The 21,419-nt window shown below is 37.6% G+C and overlaps 2 protein-coding genes across 5 annotated transcripts; both read right to left on the minus strand.

Moving 5' to 3' along the window:
- Window positions 1-9,734, minus strand: LOC130410259 (neuronal-specific septin-3). Of its 3 annotated transcripts, XM_056734847.1 has the most exons (11): window positions 9,336-9,734; window positions 7,438-9,008; window positions 4,224-4,463; window positions 4,014-4,142; window positions 3,107-3,188; window positions 2,633-2,770; window positions 2,088-2,205; window positions 1,849-1,944; window positions 1,618-1,714; window positions 1,396-1,447; window positions 1-1,316 (listed from the first exon to the last, which is right to left on the minus strand). In XM_056734847.1, exons 1-11 carry the CDS (start codon window positions 9,722-9,724, stop codon window positions 1,181-1,183), a joined length of 3,048 nt encoding a protein of 1,015 aa, XP_056590825.1. In that variant the 5' UTR covers window positions 9,725-9,734; the 3' UTR covers window positions 1-1,180. The 3 variants fall into 3 exon arrangements, with proteins under 3 accessions (XP_056590825.1, XP_056590841.1, XP_056590833.1); XM_056734863.1 differs by lacking the exons at window positions 7,438-9,008; window positions 9,336-9,734 and adding an exon at window positions 5,728-5,788; XM_056734855.1 differs by lacking the exons at window positions 7,438-9,008; window positions 9,336-9,734 and adding an exon at window positions 5,017-5,198.
- Window positions 9,735-13,976: 4,242 nt separating this feature from the next.
- serhl (serine hydrolase like) lies at window positions 13,977-21,317 on the minus strand. Of its 2 annotated transcripts, none has more exons than XM_056737501.1 (13): window positions 21,184-21,317; window positions 20,835-20,920; window positions 20,425-20,562; window positions 20,198-20,311; window positions 20,052-20,093; window positions 19,562-19,581; window positions 19,413-19,487; window positions 19,226-19,335; window positions 16,144-16,223; window positions 16,002-16,036; window positions 15,490-15,566; window positions 15,286-15,361; window positions 13,977-14,974 (listed from the first exon to the last, which is right to left on the minus strand). In XM_056737501.1, the coding sequence occupies exons 2-13, from the start codon at window positions 20,905-20,907 to the stop codon at window positions 14,855-14,857; spliced, it is 960 nt and encodes a 319-aa protein (XP_056593479.1). In that variant the 5' UTR covers window positions 20,908-20,920; window positions 21,184-21,317; the 3' UTR covers window positions 13,977-14,854. The 2 variants fall into 2 exon arrangements, with proteins under 2 accessions (XP_056593479.1, XP_056593471.1); XM_056737493.1 differs by having other exon boundaries at window positions 20,835-20,924.
- Window positions 21,318-21,419: the final 102 nt, after the last annotated feature.

Here is a 21,419-nt window from a genome sequence, read left to right on the forward strand (position 1 = left end):
GTAAACAGGTTTATTAAATTAAAACAAGTATTGCAATAAATAAAACATAAATACAATATAAATAAGGTTTCGTTATTCTTTTGTTCATAGATGGTTTGTTATTTCACACCATCATTAATAAAACTTGATATGGCAAAGATGAGTGGCGAACTGATTTAAGGTCACTGTTAACATGTATGTGCAGATGTAAGTTTCTACATTGATAATGTATCAATATGTGCAGAGATCACGTAGGAGATGCTATGGAACGTAGAAGTAAATACACACAGGTGGAAATATTGGCACGCGTGAAAAACACACTGGTGATGCTAAGTTAAGGGGGTTAGAAAAAAACAACAGGCAGACTGAGGAACGAATGCAACTTTTGTACTCATTCACGCATACATACACATATACACGGGGTTTCCGTACAGAATGTGCCGGAAACCTCAAAGCCACAAATATTCGAAAGGCACAGATCATTTTAATCGGTGTGCTTTCAGTTTCGTCCTGAATTTTATTTGGCCACTTACGTGAAGCTATGAAATCACATTAGCCGCTGTCAATCGTGGCACGCACTGTTGTACCTGTTTTGAATGATCCGTAGGAATACGCTGTCCTTTATCGGTCATTTCAGAGTCCTCTGAGACTTGCTTTGGCAGATTTACGCAGCAAGAGTAAAGAAAATAGAGAATCTAGAATATGTAAAGAAACGCTGCTGTACCCTCACAGGGCCAAAGATATGAAAACGTTTAACACTTATTTTAACACTTGAGAAGATGTGTGCTTTCCTGCAATGTGCTAAATGTTTTAATAAATAAGGCCCATAGAGTAAGCTGCAGACTGCAGTGGCAGTGCGATCCTCCACGTGCTGACCCACAAAACTACGTCTAAACTGAGCAAAGCGTGTGACAGAGGTCCTGACCAACACATTTTAGAAAAGAGTTGTGAAAATAGGCAGGACCGTTCATCTACACGTGAGACCTGCGCAAAGATTATCACGAGCAATCTCGCTCACTAACTGAGCTGAACAACTGGGGAAGGCTTTTTCTAAATTTCCAGGGTTGTGCAACCACAGGTGCGGATAGATTCCACAGGGAGTTAAAAGGAGTATGAGGACAAAACCTCCACAGCAATGAAATCTTCATAGCATGCACAGCTGAATTATTACAAGGTGAAACTTCTATTTCTTGCTTTCTCCTCACAGGTTGCTCTCTTGCGTGTCGTTGCCGGAAGAGGAGATGGGATGCAGACCTCCGTTATCGTTTAGCCTCTTGGCTCGGTACGTCTCGTAGTGGATGTTATGAGTGACTTCCTTTAGGTCCTGGAGGTGAGACCTGAGCACACGATGATGTTGTTTTAGAAACTTCATAAATGAGAAAGGGTTTACGGTAATGAAAAAGGTTTTTACATCACCTGATCATGAAATCACGAAGTAAGGAGAATTCGCAGTGGTTTGGGTTTTCAACTAGAGGGACAAAAATAGCAGCACATTTTTTCGCACGGTGTGTCTTTTAACATGTTAAAATGTCATTTGGATCATTTAACACTACATCAGAAATGAATGATAATCAAATTAGACATGACAGAGTGGAAGAAAACACAGAAATATCTTTAAAAAAATCAAGACTCACTCACCCTCCACCATTCCCCACGCCGTCTTCCTCCCCAAAACCCGTTTCCCGTTGAACTGGTATTCTTTGTCACTTCCCACCACGGCAAAGGGCATGGCCTCCTGTAACACACAGGTTTAATGGGACATAAATAATGTGAAAGATGAGATGAGAGAGACGGAAAGATAAAGAATAACATGAAAGATATGAAAAGTGAGAGAGTATAAGACTGAGAAAGGATAAACAGATCTCTTACCCTGATCTTATCATTATCACTCTTATCTTCCATGTCTTCATCAAACTCTTTCTGTGGATAACACTCGATCCCACAGACCTCCAGTTCTTTCCTCACCTGTAAGAAATCGTGGAAATGTGGTGAATCTGTATGAGAAAATCTGAATTGAATTGCAATGGTCAAACATGCTTTGGCATCTTTGACAGTGACTGATATATTATGATCAATGGAGTTTGTTGTTCATTTGCTTTTTTTCTCACCCTCTGTTTGAATTCAGTCTTCTCTTCAGGAGTAAGCGTGTCTGATTTTGCGATGACAGGAATGAGGTTGACCACACGACTCAGATTTTTCATGAACTCAATATCCAGCTGGCGAAGCCTGTGAAAAGTAAGGGAAGAAGTGATGTGATTAATAGACGCATAGCAGAAGATTTTATTACGTGGAAATAGGATGTGCTTATGGTCTCATGACTCTTACAATTTAGTCAAACATTAAGAATAAAATGCAGGCTTAAAGGGAAGGGGAACTATCCCTTTAAATAATATTTGAAAAACATCAGATAAACGAAGTTTAGAAATGTTGCCTTAACAATTAACTGAACATGGTGAAGCACAATTTTTTTTACTGGAAATTAAACTAAAAATTAAATTATGAATAATATATATATATATATATATATATATATAGAGAGAGAGAGAGAGAGAGAGAGAGATAGATATAGAGAAATAGATAGATGATAAAATAAAAGACTAAGAATGTAGAATAAACTACAATAATACAAAAAAACTAAACAAAAATAACTTACGAGTGTCCAGTTGCAGATATGAAGTACAGGCAGCAGTGAACTCTGGTGTCTGGGATGCGTTTTTTGCGAGCAATGTTGACTTCTTCCTTCAAAAACTTCTCGTATTGTTCATTGATGTATTTGGATATGGGCTCCCAGCTAGAGATACAAAAAATATTGTAGCATGTTGACAGATTATTTAATTATGTTTTCATATGATAAAGTTACAAAATATCATTCAAACAGAGACCAATTAAAAACTGTGAGGAGTGGTGTCAAAAGAAATTGAATGAATCAAAAAGCATATTCGGCTCTAATAACTGATGGTGGGCAATATGATAGAGTTATGTGGCAATAAAATGCAAGACGGCTGTAAGCAAACCAGTGAACTGTGACGCAGTAGGATTTTGGAACATTTTCAGATGGCAAATTACGTAAAATAGCCGATGGTTCCCTTCCTATTTAAACTTTTACACATATATCACATATACTCACCAGTTATCATTGTTGATCTGGTCCCCAAAACCTGGCGTGTCAACAACAGTTAACTTCATCTTCACTCCACCTTCCTCAATCACTACAAAAATCAACATACATCACAATGACAAATCGCAAAGATAGCAGTGATTTTTTAAGGTATAAAAATAATAAAAGGAGAATAAAGACACATCCTGTACAATATTAAATATGTATACCAGTTAGGTTTTATATCACTAGTTTGGTTCTTAAACAAAGCACTATATTTCAATTTTTTCAACTACTAGACAGACTATTTTTAGGATACTTTTTGTTCCTTTTTGGTGCCTACTAGTATAAATCCTCCACTTCATGTTGTATAAAAGAAGACACCTAGATATTCTGCCTAACATCTTATTCGTTAGAAAAAAACAAAGTCATACAAATTTACTGTGACAGAAGGGTGAGTAAGCGAAGGGATGACAGAATTTTCAATTTTGTGCGAACTGTCCCTTCAAGTCAGATTAATACACAATGTGATTATGATTTTAAATAATCTTTCACGTGACTAGCAACATTTCTAACCACCATTTACATCACATACTATTTAGCTGTTCTCATACATGAAGTCATCATTTGAGATTTTCCACGCTGCCTCTTCATATGCCCTTGGCACAACACACGCCAGTCACTGGACTGTATCTTGTCTTACACCCTAACACCTAAAGTTCTGTTATAAATTCATGAAACACATTAAGACCTTTTTTCACTAAAGATTAATTGACTGTAAAAGGCATGGCATTTTGATTCTCTGTATACGGGATCCCAATCAACTTTATGTTTCGGAACAAATGCTGGAGCACAGTGTCAGGCTCTGGTGTATTGATTATAACAGCAAACGTTAACATATTCCGCCGCCTAATGTCACGTGATCTGTATGCCTTACCGTGAGACACACACTTTATCTCAACAGTCTTTGGAATCTTCTCATCACGACTCCAGCTCGAGCTCCTCCTGCTAACTTGTGACTTAAACAGAGTGTTCACTAGAGTGGATTTACCTAGACCGCTCTGACCTGATAGAGAGAGAAAGAGAGCAACAAAAAGTCAAATAAATGAAATAAAGTCAACAGAAACTTGATGGCTCCTTCACCCACCAACCACCATGATGTTGAAGTCGAAGCCCGTCTTCATTGTTTTCTTGCGCATCTGCTCAATGATGGTGTCTATACCGATGTATCCGAGCAACGCGGAACCTCGACCTGACCCTTGACCCTCACACCCCGTTCCTTGGGGTGAAGGCAGAAAGGGAACGCCGGAAGGTGGGGCCACATGAGGTGGCTTCGCTGGGACGGCAGGCTTGGGTCTCACTTCAGGGGGAACGATTTCTGACATGTCTGCATGAAAAAACACATGGTAACCATTTAATATATTGATATACTAAATAAATGTACGAATGCTCAGTTTTCTATGTAAATAACTGCATGTTCAAAAACAACTTAATAAATTAAAGAAATAAATACAAAGATTGTTATGCATAATTTGATATTATGTGTACAAATACATGCACGCATACTGCATGTGTGCACTAATGTTCCATTTCATGTGTTCCAAAAATAGCCCTCAGTTTTCCCAATGTAGCTCAACTTATCGGCCAATAATAACACCATATGCAACCCAGATAAAAACAACAAACAAACAATGAATTAGCAGAAGCCACTCAACAAATCTCTTTATCCGATTTATCACCCGGGGGATCGACCTTTCCCACGCGCCAAGACGCTCTTTTTAAACGCATCCCATGGCGACATCGCACCATACGAACACTATTTCTCCAAATGAAACACAAATTGCGAATGATGCATGTACATACACACATGCTCCTTTGTCCTATTTATTTACATCCCAGGCTTCCGACAAGCAGCAATGAAAGAAAATCTTCCCACCTACCTATTTTTGTTGTTCTATGCCTATAGATCGCTGGATGTTTTATTCCTTTTTCTTTCACGCCGTTTCGCAACGTATCAAAGAATAAGTATGCTAGCGTTGGGGAATGATAATGTCTCTGCTTTCTTTCACTCCGTCTCTAGCCTTTCTGTTCGCAGCTCGATGCCCCTCATTCTTTCCTCCACCCTTTCTGCCGTTACCACGGAAACTAACGAGGAGACTGGCTGATGCAGCGCGCATGCGCAGTGCGAGGGCAGGCTAAATTTGGGGATTTAGGTCGCAGGGTAGTTTTTGACAGTCGAGCCAGATTGTCACTTTAAAAATGTAGAGGCATTTTGTGTAACCAAATCTCTGGAGATATTTAAATGATGAATTTTTTTATATTTTAATTAAACTATTTTATTTTTAACTAGCGCAAAATGTGTGTAGGCCTTAATAGTGTTTGCCATCGTACAACAGTGCATCTTAATGTAAAGTAACTATATTTTTTAATTTTACTCGTTTTTTTATTCATTTTAATCTCAAACTCCAGCCACCTGTTGTAGAGACTCTCCAGACAATAAATATTTTTGCTGCACATCAAATTTCAATCAAAACAAGATATTAGGCCTACCTAACGTAGTTGAGAACGCAACTTGGTAGTGCAAAATTAACCCGTATTAGTTAACAAACGGTTATTTTGCACTTCACATTTTATGATCACAACGTACTCACATTTGACGGCTTTGGAGACCCTCGCCTGTCTGTGTAATGTGGAGTGTTTGCAGCATTTGAATCGCCTGAAGCGCTGTCGAGTGTCCGTGTGACTTATGACTGTTTATCTCGTTGTTCAGACGGGGCTGTGCTGGATGATAAGACATACTGCGGGTTTCCCACTCTCTTTCTGCTCAGTTTTTCATTTGTCGTGTTTATTGTGTGTATGTTAAACAAATCCTTGCATAATTACAAATTTTTGGATTTCAGGGGTGCATGTCTAACTTGTTATAGGTTATATGGAGTAGCACTGAAGTACAACATGCTCTTTCAGAAGCAGCTTGTCTTGACAGTGCATTTGTTCAATTTTTTACTTTCAAAAATAAAATTTGGGGTTATTAAACATTTAGAAGTAATGCTATAGCACTTAAAGTTGTTCTTTGCTCATAATCATAGGGGAACCACTATTAGTGCTATATAGAACCATATCTTGGCGTTTCAGTGGTTCTTCAGAGGTTCTTTGGGGTGACCGAGGTTCTATATAGCATTTATAAAGAACCTATATATAAAGAACCTCTTAAGCCCCTGTATGGTTCTTCAGTGGTTCTATATAACACCTCAGTCATACCAAAGACCCACCGAAGCAACAAAATATGGTGCTATAAAGCACTAAAAGCTCATATGATTATGAGCCAAGAACCACTTTTAGTTTTATATAGTACCATTTCTTAGAGTGTATAATAACCTCTAATTTTCTTATTGAAAGTAAAAATAATACTCTTCATATTAATCTTTTATACTATTGAGTTGCAGAAGGGACATGGTGGTGCAAAAACTTAAAAAATACGGAGGAAAAATATATTTGAAAACAAGAGATGCTTCATTCCGTCGCAAAACATAAAAAACAATATTTCGCGAATAATTTATTGCAAACGTTTTCATAAGAAATAAGAAGGCTTTGAAACATGTTTCTATTTCATATAGAAAAATAATATTTTTAATTCTATTATTTTATTTTATATTTTCTTTACAGGTTTTTTTTATTTATTATTTTGAATATAAGTATTTATGTTACATTATATATATAATTACATTAAGTTATATGTAAAATTTTTATTATATACAACTTTAAATTATTATAATGTTAAGCTACTCAAAGCTAATCAAAATGCTTAAGATGTTCCAAGCTGGACAATGCATTGACCATTAAATCATACATCAACATCACCACCACATTGAAAAGGGCACGAAACACAGCAAAAAAAAACAGTGATCTGCACTTTTCAGTATGAAAACCCACAATAACATTTGCATTTCCTATAAAAAATCTTAACAAACAAAAAGTAACTAGAGACAGAATGTTTCTGTACTCCACTCAGATCATAAACCATTGAAATCGGATGAGAATTGTAAATGTTTTTGTGCCTTTTATTCAGAATAAAATGTGTTTTTATAGATCAGTTTTGCCCTCCCAATAAAGCTCAACCATTGCATCAAAGCGTTTAACTGTGTTCTTCACCCTCATTGAAAGTCTGCGATTCTTTCTTTGTTTAATATTAATAATAGCACACCTTCCTGATACATTACATTTGACATGATTATGTTGTAAACATACATACTACATACGCAAACTACAACATTTGTCTTTTAAATAGCATACTCTAAATAACACCTGACATTTGGAATGTCAGCTTTTGTCCTGTAATGAAAGTCATTTGTTTTTGCTCTCACCTGCAGACACACAACCTCCAGGACCGGATTCCGCCTCAGATCCTCTCCTCATTTCTACGACTACAGATGGCGGTAATGACAGGTGGTCTTCTTGCTCTCTTACCCGCACAGAGTGTATTCCTGGAAATCTCTCACAATCTGCAGCGTTGTGCTGTTGAAGCGTCTGTTCAGATACTTTACTCTTGATGTTGTCTGTGTTACATAAGGATTTTGGATTCTGGGAAATCCATTCATTCATTTCAGAGTCGGAGTGTGTGTTTGGGACCTCTGTAGATGTACCTAGCAGTTCATGGGAGTCCAGCTGAACAGCTGGCTGCCGTTTTTCTTCCCCAACATATTTAATCCGACAACCAGCAAAACGCTTTTTGTGTAAGCGTGAACCTCTGTGTATTCGTGAGCATCTATAATTGTCTTGCAAGGTTGCCTCGCTCGAAGAAGATTTGGAAGAATCTGAATCTGTAAGGTTGCATCTATTTTGGGATGAGTTGCTCAGCTCCCTTTCATTACCCCCTACGGTTTGGTTGGCGGCAGATGAAACTTTTCTCCATGCTTGAGGAGATTTAAGGTATGATGGTCTACTGTAAGACGCCTCAGATGTTCTTTTGATCACAGGTCTACAGATTCGGCTCATTTGATCGCATTCGATGGATGATCTGTGGCTCTTCAAAGGGAACTGGAAGCAGCTTATCCGGCCGCACTGACCTGATGTAAAACTTGATGAAGTGATGGAAGTGTCTGAATGTAATCCTGTGAGTTTAGACTTGGACGTTAGGTTGTCAATACTGCTTGATTGACAAGAGTTTTGTCTCATTGGTGAAATGGAAGGAATCACTAGAGAATCTTGGTTTGGGGATGAATTTGTAGGTTTCAGTTGTTTTGAGGGTTGACTCTTTGCATCCATCGAAGCTTGCAGTAGTTTTTTCTTGTGGAGTTGATGTCTTACGCCACTCTGACACATCAAGTTGGATCTCATCTTTGAATAAACAGGGAGTGGGAGCCTCTCCACTGTAGATGGACGTTGAATTTTTGGTTTGTTCTCTTCCCTGCTTGTCTTCTTCTCAAGATGAGAGATCTGGGCGCTCGTGTTTACAATTCTCCCTGTTTTAATCAAGCCGAGCCGGATCCGAACGAGAGTGGGGTCCGGACGCTTCTTTTGGAAGCTCTCTGAGGTCTGTGGTCTTCTTTTTTCAACATGTTTTAACATTTGAGGGATTGAGCTTTCAAACTTTGTAGACTTGGTACCTCCAGTGATGTTTGGATTCAGGTTATTAAGTGCGTCCTGGTGTTGATGTCTGAACAGTTGATCTGGTTTTTGGCCAGTTTGCTTGTTGTGATTTCTCGTGTTGGTTATGGGGATTGATCTGGCACTTCTCTCAGGGGACGAAATGGGTTTGAATTGAGATATTTTACTTTCGGACCATTGTTTATCATGCATATCAAGGGAATGCAACGGTTCGTTTTTGTAAACTGATGCAGTTGAACTTTCGTTTTTGGTTGGCTCCATGTGAGAAATGATTTTGTCTGAATTCGGATGTGGAACATTCAGAGACGTGTCCACAGTATTGATGATGCTAATGACCCAGAGAAGTAAGCGGAAAAGAATGAAATGCTAACAAAGAACTTCAACAATATAACTGTTAATAAAATAAAATAATAATAAACATTTTAAATATAAAATAAATGCATAAAAAATATATTAATAGCATCAGCCACATAATGGTCATGGGTTTTAACCTCAGGGAACACACACAAAAAAACCCAAAATAATAATAAAAAAGAATAGGATACTGCAAAATTCATAAATATATTAATATATAAATAAAAATAACTGATAATATTACATATTATTATTATATTATTTCAAGATTACAGATATTGCAAGTACACTGAAAACATACCAAGGTGGAGAAGTTTGAATCTCCTTCTGGTGTTCCAGGGTTTTCCCAGTTTGACTGAAAGAAGGAATCTGGATGGGCTTTTTAAAGACGACAGATGAAGAAAGAGGCTGATGACAGGGTGACAGACGATTGGGTGATGGAGGTAGGTCAGGTGTTGGACAAGGAGACAAGCGAAGGGGAGAATAAGATGAAACGAAATGAGAGGTTGGACTGAGGCGAGACGGCGAGGTGGATATAGGAACCAGTAAAATACGAGGTGGAGAAGAAGGGCTAAGACTTGGCAATGATCCTGTTGAGGAAAGAGAAGGTGTGTCGAAGGAAAGTCTTGTTGGAGTGGCGGATCCTGCAGGTGAAACGTGTTCAGAAGGATCTGACTCCTTTGGGTTCATTGCAGCATAAGACACAGACTGTGAGATGAAGAAAAAAGTGTAAGTGTTCATTGATATGGTAGAGATCGAGAAAAAAGTATAATTTTAATTCATCTATAAATATTAAATTAGTGAGGTTAATGTACAAATGTATTAGCATTTACAATTCAATAGATAATCTGTAATGATATTTCTGTATATTTACTGACCTGTGAGCCTGTTTACAGAAGAAGAGAGCCGGGGCTGGAATGAAGACGGAAAAGTGCGTCAGGAAGTGGTGGGAAATCGACTTACATTCTCTCCATTCTTCTCATCTGAAGCTCCACTGTCTCATTCACCCACTCTCTTCAATTCTCTCTGCTAAATGACAGAGTTTCTGAAACTCTAACACGGAGTGACAACATAAATAAAGAATTATCACCACATAAGCACTGCAAATTTATTACATTTGTTTACAGCCTTGATCCATTTGCCCGTGGAACAATAGACATGCTATTATTGATGATAAAGTTGTGCATTTTTACAATAGTTTACCATTTAAATGAAAGTGATGACTATGATTGTCCAAAGTAAAAGTATATTCAGCCAATCAGGTTTAACGGCATGTGACAACAAACCCAATTTGTGATTTGTTTTATTTAAATTCATCTTCTTTTGTGCCAATGATGGTTTAGGGATGGGGCTTCAATATGAGCATCAATTCTTGTATGATTCCCATCCTAAAATTCATACAAAATAGCAGCCATAATTCCTCTACGATCGGGATGCAATTGTATCAGTTCTAATTGCTACATTGTAAAGCTCCAGTCTAGCGACTTCTAGGGTGAGGTTGCGAATTGCATCCAACGGCTCACTCCACCCCTCCCTTTCAAAGCACAACTGCGACTGACACAGAACTGAGATGTCGTCACGTTTTTGCTTCTTTGCCAAAGAAGATAATGTATAACAAAACACGCTCTGTAGAGACGTTCCTCCATTTAGGGCTACTGCATAAACAACATGGTGAATTTCAAGTAAGGGATCCGCACTGTATGAAGAAAGAAAAGCACATTAAAAGGATAAAAAAACATAAAGCATCATTATGTTAGGTCTTTTGATACCCATTTGAACACATATTATATAGCATTTTTGTAAATAGATCCCCCAAAAAATAACACACTAGACCTTTAAAGAGACATTGTACTTAGTGCATTAAATTCATTTCAGTCTAAATATAGTATGCAACAGTCTAAAAAGAATTTAATTACACACAAAAGTATTGGCATCACACTTTCAAGGGTCTTGAATGACTGCTAGCCTGCTAATTAAACTATTGAAACAGTATACAAAGATGAACATGAAACTGGTATTCACTTGAACAGGTTTTCAATGTACAATACTTTAGAAATATGGCAGTTTTTTAGATCAGTAACTGCAAAATACACATTAATATAAATTTGACATTAACCGTATTTTAAGGGATAGTTCACTCAAAAGTAATATGTCCCTCATATATTTACCCTTATGTCATTCAGAACCTGTATATGACTTTCTCATTTGTGGAATACAAAAAAAGATATTTCGAGAAATGTCTCAGTTGTTTTGTGTCCAATGGACCAGTGTTGTTCAGTTACCAACATTCTTCAAAATTTCTACTTTTGAGTTTTGCAGACGAAATTTTTGGGAAAGGTCGTGACTCGTGTAAGCTGGAGTCCGTGGCTTTTTAAAATGTTTCAGACATATTCTAAAATGTGATTTTAAACATGACCTTCATGACCTGGAAATTCACATGATTTTGTCCCAAACAACTGCGTTCCACATATGAACTACATGCTGAAATTCTTGTTCATTTGCACATCAAAAACCCAGTGAATGGATTGAAATTGAAATGGCATCATGATGATTTGGCACAAATGTCTCATTGATCATCAACACGTGTCCTGTCACAGTAAAGCATTGATGTTGTCCTCTCCAACATGTGTTTGCCTCGTGGGTCCCAGCTGTTGGCATCTCAGTGACTTGTAGCTCCATTTGTGAGCATCCTGAAGACCCGGCCCCAGAAAATACAGACAGGCTCCGAAACCGGCCATCAAGAGGACAGACACAAGCAGATAGATGAGGACAAACCAATCCAGAAACATCCAAGACATTGCGTTGTCTATGAAATAGGAAAACAAAGGAAGTATAGAAAGAGACAGATGGATGGGGCAGTATTATATCTTTCTTAATGGAATAGTTGACCCAAAAATAATAATCATTTACTCACCCTTGAGTTGTTCAAGAAGATATGTTTCCTACTATGGAAGTCAATGGGGTCCAAGAACTGTTTGGTTACAAACATACATCCAAATATCTTTCTCTGTGTTCAACCATACAAAGAAATTTTATTGAATTTGGAACAACTAGAGAATAAGTAAATGATGATGGAATTTTCATTTTGGGTTAAACTATCCCTTTAAAACACACCTAATATTGAATAAAGGATTGCATGATCCATATCTGATGTAAATGCAACTTAAACTCTATCCACTTTGTTCCTGCAAAGAAAGATATGAGGAAATTTTCCAATATCATTTCATAAGAGTTCCACATGCACGCATGCATCATGTCTCCCCACATACCTGCTGTCCTACTGTGATCGTCTATGAATTGGCAACTGTTGTTTTGGGTTTATTAAAGTGACAGTGAACAGAAGTAGTCTGTTTAATAATCTCAATAAATAAAGCTATACGTGGACTGACAAATGTGCATTTTATTAGATGTGAAGGAATGAGGGTTTTTCGTGCACCCTTGCTTTCCTTCTCTCCTGGTCAAGGCTGTGGCATCCCATTCCGGATGGGAGGGGGGTTACCATAGAGACATCTCTGACGACAGAAAGGGTGACAGCAGAAGTTACATAATGTTAGTTCTGTTACCCTTTTGCGTCAATCCCTAGTAAAATAAATCTGGTCATGTCAAACGGGAATGTGAGAGAGATTATTGGAGATTAGAGGAAGGGAGGAAGGAAATTTTTATGTAATGTCGTGCAATGTGTTTTCTGACTTCATTCCTGTATGACTTTCTCCTTGCATGTTGAAATATGTAAGTCAAACAGGTTTGGGACAAAGTCAAAAGTTAAAGTCTGCTTTATTGTCAAATCTGCCATATGTACAGTAGTCGTGTTTCCCTCACACCCCACGCTGTAACACGATATCACCATCCAACTTGTCAATACCACAATCACTCCTTCCAAAACAGCCAGGAACCTCTGAGTCATATTTGATGAACAGTTGTCCTTCAATGATCACAATGCAAAGACAGAGCATGAGGCACAAACTCCTTTTTCAGGCCCTTGTGATCTCAAGGTTGGACTACTGCAATGCTCTCCTTACAGGTCTTCCTGCAAAGGCTATCAAACCACTTCAGCTGGTTCAGAACGCGGCAGCAAGCCTCGGTTTCCAAAAGGCCTCATGTGACACCCCTTTTCATCTCTCTCCACCGGCTACCAGTTGAAGCCAATAACAGATTCAAGCCACTAATGCTTGCCTACAGGACTATCAGTGGATCTGCACCGGCATACTTTCACACCATCCTACACTCCATCAAGATCCCAGCGTTCAGCAACCCAGCAGTGTCTTGTATTACCTTCCCGCTCATTCCCTTTAACAACTCCTTCCTGGTGGAACATTCTACCTAACTCGGCCTGGTCAACCACACCTCTTACAACATTCAAAAAACTACTTAGAACCCATCTCTTCTGTGAATCCTATCGCTTATTGCTCCTTAAGCTCTTTGTAAGTCGCTTTGGATAAAAGCTTCTGCTAATGACTAAATGTAAATGTACATACATTTGGAGGATAAAAATTGCGTTACAGACCCATGGTGCATACAAATAACACTTACACAGAATAAAAATATATAAAAGAACAAATAAATACAGATTATTATATACATGTATAATACAACTTTTAAACAAAAAGAAGAAAAATAATGACCGATAGAGTGCAAACCAATGAAATATAAAACAGTGCAGATGTGAGGTAGTGCAAAGACTCTATTGGTCTGTTTAAAGTGACAAGGTGATTAAACAATATAATTTTTGTGTTCAGGTAAAGGATTCATCAAGGATCATAATCCTGAAGTGCTCTAGTTCAAACTGTGTCACCCAAAAATAGCTTAACATGATTGACACCTCCCTAAATAATCTTACACACTCACTCATCCCCTCACAGATGAGAGAAGCCACATCAGTATCTACGTCTTTGTTTGCCTAAAGGTGAGAAATGCTGGAATGAATTAACACACAACAATGACAATTATTTCATCATTTATTCACTCTCATGTCATTCCTAACCTGTATGACTTTCTTTCTTCAGCAAAACACGAAAGAAGATATTTTGAAGAAGGTTTGCGACCAAACAACATTGGACCCAATTGACTTCCAATGTATGGACAGAAGACCACCGAGACATTTCTTCTTTTGTGTTTTACAGAAGATAGAGTCACACACGTTTTGAATAAATTACAGAGTTTTATCCTTGTGTAAACTATTGCTTATGGTATTTAGCAACACCACTTTAAGCAATTTATATACATCAACAAACGAAAGTTTTGGCTAATCGTGTTTTTTAATATTTATACATATTAAAAAAAAAATAACCCTTCACATTCACTGAAAAGGCACTTTTTCGTAATCTTGTTCTTCACACTCTTGAACTTTAGAAAACGTAAATGTCTCTCAAAATTTCCAAACAAACACCACCAGCAACAAAACATAACCAACACAAATCTGTTGGTGCTAACTGAAGCAGTGTAAACTTGCTTGGCGAAAGAAGATCTCCGCAAAAATATTTATATCCATTCATAACAATAGTCTGTATGGAAGACAACTGTTTTTTGTTAACACCAAAAATAATACGATAAGATTTTCACCAAAACTGAGTAAACTTAGAGATCTGTGAGGCGTGCAGGTGCACACCATCTACACTTCTATCACCAGTGACTGAGCATCTTGTTAAAATGGAAGCTTAAGATCCACCGTCACCTGGATCTAGAACATGCATGTCTGTTCATTTGTTACATAATATTAAAAAAAAAACGACAATATATAATTAATGTAGAATTACAGTGAATAGAAATGAGAAGAATTAGATAGTAATTTGAATGTTCCTAATGTGCATGCCTGCATTTGTGTTATAGTTTGGCTTGTTGTTTAGGAGTGAGGGACTGGAGGAAATCAGTGATTACGTGGGCTGCTTTCTCCGGCTTGTTGAGATGAACGTGATGGTCCCCTTCGACTTCTACAATGGTGCTCTGAAGGGAATGTATGAAAGAGAGCAGGAATATTATCAAAAATGTATATACATACAATGATTCTTCCTCTCTCTTCGTTCTGAACCTGTGTGACTTTCTTTTGCAGAACACAAAATAAATATTTTAAAGAATGTTGGTAACCAAACAACACTGACCCACATTGACTTGCCCTGTATGAACACAAGACATTTCTCAAAATATCTTCTTTTGTATTCCACAAAAGAAAGAGTCACATACAGGTTTTGATCAACACAAGGACAAAATAATGGTTGAACGAGTCCTTTTAAGTAAATGTGTGTGTTCATCCTCACTTTCTGCTCTATCCAACCCTTCTGAAGGGCATCACCGTCAGGTGGAGGGAACTGTTTATTCATCCCTTCACTTGCCCTGAGAAAATAAATCACATCAATCTTTAGATTTAAATGTAAGAGGCAATGGGCCATGAAAACAATGGTTTTCTTTTATGACTATTGCAATAATACTGCGTGGACAACAAAAACACAAATATAACTCACAATAACAGCATCACTCTGGCTTGAATTAGGGACTGCATATAGAGACAATGTTCCGGTGTAACCATCGCAATGTTTCTCTGGCACAAACACAAACAACATGACTTATTTCCAAGCTTTGCCCTTAGTTCCATTTTAAACAGAACCTGGGCCTTGTGGAAAAGAAATAACTAAAGATTTATTGGCAGATTTACTTTTAATTTTTCAATTAAAGGCAGGATGTCCGATTTCTCATAGCCGTTTTTTTATGTAGAAATCACCAGAACAGACACACCCCTGCCCCCATCTTTCGCTTTCGTCAGCACTCGGCTCGACTAATGTCCATCCTGTGCACTGTGCACCTTATGCTGATTGGCTTAAAGGTTGTTTAGGTACTGGTCCCGAATTTGCCTAAACAAGCGTAATTTGGAAATCGGACACCCCGCCTTTTAATGGCATATTTGAGTTGAATTATACAAATGTATTGAAGTAAATGAACATCTGATACTGGATAAAAATATATTAAAAGTGCTCACCAAGTTTATTCTGAAGTCTCTGTTGAATACCACTCCTTAAAGACAAGCAATTTTGCTTCAATAATTAAAGCCAGAAAACATTTCATGAGATCAGTTGATGTTATTGTTTTAAATCTGAATGCACGACTGCTATATGTCTTACCTCCCTTAACCTCCCGAATGGCTCGCTCTAAAAGAATCTCTGTAGACTCTTCAGAAAGAGAAGGGTTTGCAACCATCAACCTGAAACAGACAATATAGTAGGTTTTGAGTAAATAATACAGTATCTCACAGAAGTAGGTACACCCCTCACATTTTAGTAAATATTGTATTATATCTTTTCAAGAGACAACACTGTAGAAATGAAACTGTGCTATAATATAAGTGTACAGCTTGTTTAACAGTGTAAATGTGCTGTTCCTTCAAAATAACTCAACACACAGCCATTAAAGGGGTCGTATGACAAGGCTAAAACTAATATTATAGTTTGTTTTAGACATAATGCATTGTGTATGTACAATTTAAGGTACAAAAACACTGTATTTTGCACATACCTGGGATGTTTGTATCTCCTCTTTGCTCCGCCTCTCTAAACGCACAGATTTTTAACAAAGCTCATCGCTCTGAAAAGCAAGGTGTGGTATGATTGGCCAGTTAACCAGTGCGTAGTGAATGGTCGAATACTGCATGCGTGTGAGAGAAATGTAACGCCTCTAAATATATTTGGAACATCTGGTTCCAAGGCAATTGTACTGACAGGTACGCCCACCTTACTTGCGTATAAATGTGGGTGGCCTATAGTCAACGCATACCAAGAACGAACTGACGTGGATTTAGGTTGGTTCTTCTCCTGAAAGTGTTGATAACCCTTATGTTTCTCTCTGGACATTTACGACTCCTAAGCCTCAAAGCAGAGCTGAGAAGTCTCTCTGTTTTGTCTCACCTGGAACTTAAAATCTGAGGCTATCCAGAGAAACTATAGGAACTTATGTGATTAAACTGTCCTTTTCCATAAATACATCTAATTATCTAGGTTATATGTTGTCCGTCTCACTCTCATCCGGATGAATCATGACTTGATGCAATTCAAACCTGGCATGTTTGATATCTAAATGTTTGTCTTTACAATTCCTCATTGTTTATATTTATAAGGGGGGCCATTGAACACTCTATACTCATTATGAAATAATTTGGACTGTGTTTTTGTAAAGTTGCTAGGAGGTCATAAAAATTCAAATTAGCTGTGGACAAGGAAACCTCTTTCCTGCTCAACTCTGATTGGTTGATTCAAACTCAGGTCGGCACGCCTACTACTTTCATGAAGTTAAATATCGAGCCTGTTCTGAAAACGCAGCTTGGCCTTTTTGGTCTATACCTGCCCTCATCAGAAACTGGTTTGTGGCGTCTCTTCGGAGACTGCCCATTTCCCCCACTGGGGGGAAAGAAGGAACAATGGACTTCTGCTGCATCGCATTTCCATCTCTCCAAGTGCATATGGATGTACGCTAGACGAATGCATACAATTATTGTTATACTTTACAATACTAATCAGAGACTGTAAAATATGTATATTTAATTCCTTGGCTGAAATTGATGTTTTAAATCACTCATTTCATGGATATGATCTTGATAGGTCTGGTGTAGAACCATTTTTGGTGAGCTTAGCTCATCATTATTTTAATATGCAGCCAAAACCGCTACAAAAGCGAGTACACCCCTAGTGAAAATGTTCAAATTGGGTCGAATTAGCCATTGTCCCTCCCCGGAGTCATGTGATTTTTCAAGGTCTCAGGTGTGAATGGGGAGCAGGTGTGTTAAATTTGTTTTGATAACTCTCAGTCTCTCATACTGGTCTTTGGAAGTTAAACATGGCCCCCTTATGGCAAAGAACGCTCTGAGGATCTGAAAAAAATAATTGTTGCTCTACATAAAGATGGCCTATGCTTTAAGAAGATTGCCAAAACCCTGAAACTGAGCCGCAGCACGCCATACAGCGGTTTAACAGGAAAGGTTCCACTGAGAACAGGACTCGCCATGGTCGACCAAAGAAGTTCAGTGCACATGCTCAGCGTCATATCCAGAGGTTTTCTTTGGGAAATAGACGTATGAGTGCTGCAAGCATTGCTGCAGAGGTTGAAGGGGTGGGGGATCAGCCTTTCAGTGCTCAGACCATACATTGCCCACTCCATTTGCTGAAGACAAGAAGACTAAGGACATGGATTGACAAAAAAACTATTTCTCTCAACAGGTAATGGTCTAGTGGTCTTTTGTTGAAACCAGTAACTTTGTATTGGCACCTAATGTATTATGGCTCCTGTATGAACTATCGCTTATTGCTCCTAAACTCTTTGTAAGTTGCTTTGGATAAAAGCGTCTGCTAAATGTCTAAATGTAAATGTAATATAAATGGATTAATGGAACCATGTCCTGTGGTCTGATGAGACCAAGATAAACTTATTTGGTTCAGATGGTGTCAAGTGTATGTGGGGGCAACCATGTGAGGAGCACAAAGACAAGTGTGTCTTGCCTACAGTAAAGCATGGTGTTGGGAGTGTCCTCAAACGGAAGGTAGAGGAGCAAGGTCTAACATCCAGCAGCTCAGTGATATCGTCATGGAGGAGGGCTCCAGTGGCACCCTGTAAAGCTCTGGTGAACTCAATGCCCGAGGGGGTTAAGGCGGTGCTGGAAAATAATAGTGGCCAAACAAAATATTGACACTTTGAGCCCAATTTGGACATTTTCACTTAGGGTTGTACTCACTTTTGTTGCCAGCGGTTTAGACATTAATGGCTGTGTATTGAGTAATTTTGAGGGGACAGCAAATTTACACTGTTATACAAGCTGTACACTCCATACTTAACGTTGTAGCATATTTTATTTTCTACAGTGTTGTCACATGGAAAGCTATAATAAAATATTTACTAAAATGTGAGTGGTGTTCTCACTTCTGTGAGATACTGTATTATTGTCATGACATTTTATTTGGCATTTACAGTATATTGTTAAATGCAGAATTATACAGTATCTATTAGATATTGGCAACAGTCATTGAAAATCCTATTTGAACCACTAGATGGTACCAAATTTAGAATAATGAACGTGGAATTGTGAATCTGCATTTTAATTTTATTATGCCATTATTATTTACAGATAATTTCTATTATATATTAATAAAAAATATATCTATGTTAAATAATAAAAACACTTCCAATCCGTATTAAACAACTGCACAATAAATATTTTACCTTTGTTTGGCTTTGTCATACGTGTACACCTTCTCTTTCCTTTCATTCGACTCTATTTCATATTCAACTTGTTGATTTATTCCCTGTTTTATGTAATTCATCATGGAATTCTAAGGAAAGCAGATAAATATGAATCAGTGCCCGAGCTGATCTCCCTTGTGTTTAATATTTCTCATAATGCTTTTACCAGTTTTGTTGGGAAGAATCCATAAGAATCCAAAAGAACTAAAGCTTCGACCATCTCTGGATACAACGCACTGAACTGAAAAAAGAAATGATATTACTCCACAAAATGATAATCTACAGAACATCAATCATATTATGACCACTACTCACCATTCCTGCCACATTACCACCTGTTTAAAAAACACCAAACAGTGAGTGGCAAAAAACTAAAACAAACCTGACAGATTTTGCATAACTGTGGTATGTATATAATTAACATTATTATAAATTATATAATTATTTATGTATTGTTATAATATAACCCTTTGTTAATAAAAAATATAATGATAAATATTGTTTAATTAAGCTCTTTGTATTTTATCGGACTGGTTCGCTCTTTCTGACCCAACGCTGTGTTGAAAAAAACTATTTCAGAGTGTAGGTAATACATATAAAATATCAAACTTTGAAAAAACAAGGTCACCTGGTCACCATAAATGTTTGTTCGTTTTAAACAAAATTGGACTGAAAAAGGAAACCCACTGACCCAGGCAACAGGACATACTGTTCGAGAGCTACACCATAACTCATAAATTATTCACTCATAAAAAAAGAGACCTTTGATCTCTCAACTAATGTGACACTTAAAGACTTGTCTTACCCATACTATGTCCAATTATTGAGAATCGCTTCCATTGAAGAGCTGCAAATTCACGGAGAGAAAAACATAACGCATTTGCGTCCATTAATGTTCACAATGCATTTATATATTTACCATAGTTCATCTATAAGAATGCTTCTGCAAACCTTCAATAACTCGCCGAACGTCTGCCACATACAAAGTGAAGGGATAGAAACAACCAGCAGACCTATGAGAGGACAGACCATGACCCGGGAAATCAATGGCTACAAATCTCCACTCTGAGAATGATAAAGAGAAATATAGAAAAAAACACAGGCATTCCTTAGCTACAAGCACCAATGCATCAATAGGAATATTTATCATGTTTAAGAATTATATGGGAATACTACACCATTTGGAAGAAGTGGAATGAGTCTATTAAAAGTCCCACTGTTGTCAGCCCAACCATGTAAGCAGAGCACCGGACGGCCATGAGCGGGACCCCAAACCTGACCTCTTATCTCTCCCCACGGGACAGTCACATTGAACTCTGACATTGTTTCATTGAGTCAGTCATTTGTCACATTTTATTCAATGAACATAAACACACATATCTCAACCCATAGGAAAATGAAATGTGGTTTCACTATGTAAGGGTGTAGCACCCATGTTTGATGACCATTTCCATTACCATAGTCGAACTAAATCTTACTAAAAATACTCAACTACTATTACTGTAGTAAAACTTCTAGCCCCATAATTCCACACTTTCAACTCTGTTACTAAAAGTCAATATACAATTTTAATAAAATAGAGCTTTACCTGCTTGCCTCATCGTTGTTGTGGCAAAGGATCTGAGACCTTTCAGCACAGGAATAATTCTGACACCTTGCATTGGAGATATTAATCTGTCTAGAAAAAAACAATAAATTACGTAAAATGTAATACGTAATAGCGATTCGTAGAGATCCGCCTAGTACAATTTGATTTAGTGACATCATGAATGTAGAACCTGTAATGCACATAGGCAATGTCCTTGAGCATTCAACCAAATATATATATATATATATAGAGAGAGAGAGAGAGAGAGAGAGAGAGAGAGAGAGAGCGAACAGATTTTAATTATATAGTAATGGTTTCGTAATGTAACACAAACGTGCTCCATACATACCTAACGTAGATTATGTGTTTCGAGTTTTAGAACTTACACTAAGCAAACCACAACTTAGTTGCAAGTTGCTTTTTTAGAATAAAAGTACTTGACGCTGAATAACAATTTGTGAACTATTTGTGTGTCGTCTCCTCAAATCTAGTAAAACAACTAATGAAATATAGAGTTCAAATAGCTTTCAAAACGCGATAACGCGGCATTTTAATTAAAGCCATTAATAAGTCCTCAGTTACTCT

This window comes from Triplophysa dalaica, chromosome 2 (assembly GCF_015846415.1).
Source record: "Triplophysa dalaica isolate WHDGS20190420 chromosome 2, ASM1584641v1, whole genome shotgun sequence".
Lineage (NCBI taxonomy): Eukaryota > Metazoa > Chordata > Actinopteri > Cypriniformes > Nemacheilidae > Triplophysa > Triplophysa dalaica.

Coding starts and splice junctions, on each gene's coding strand:
- serhl (XM_056737501.1), bottom strand. CDS start 20,907: ATGCAAGGTGTCAGAATTATTCCTGTGCTGAAAGGTCTCAGATCCTTT. Junction 15,362..15,489: donor GCCAGAGTGATGCTGTTATT/GTGAGTTATATT, acceptor TTATTTTCTCAG/GGCAAGTGAAGGGATGAATA. Junction 14,975..15,285: donor AGGGTTGGATAGAGCAGAAA/GTGAGGATGAAC, acceptor CATTCCCTTCAG/AGCACCATTGTAGAAGTCGA.
- LOC130410259 (XM_056734847.1), bottom strand. CDS start 9,724: ATGAACCCAAAGGAGTCAGATCCTTCTGAACACGTTTCACCTGCAGGA. Junction 4,143..4,223: donor CTTCAACATCATGGTGGTTG/GTGGGTGAAGGA, acceptor TCTCTCTATCAG/GTCAGAGCGGTCTAGGTAAA. Junction 1,715..1,848: donor GTGATAATGATAAGATCAGG/GTAAGAGATCTG, acceptor TGTGTGTTACAG/GAGGCCATGCCCTTTGCCGT.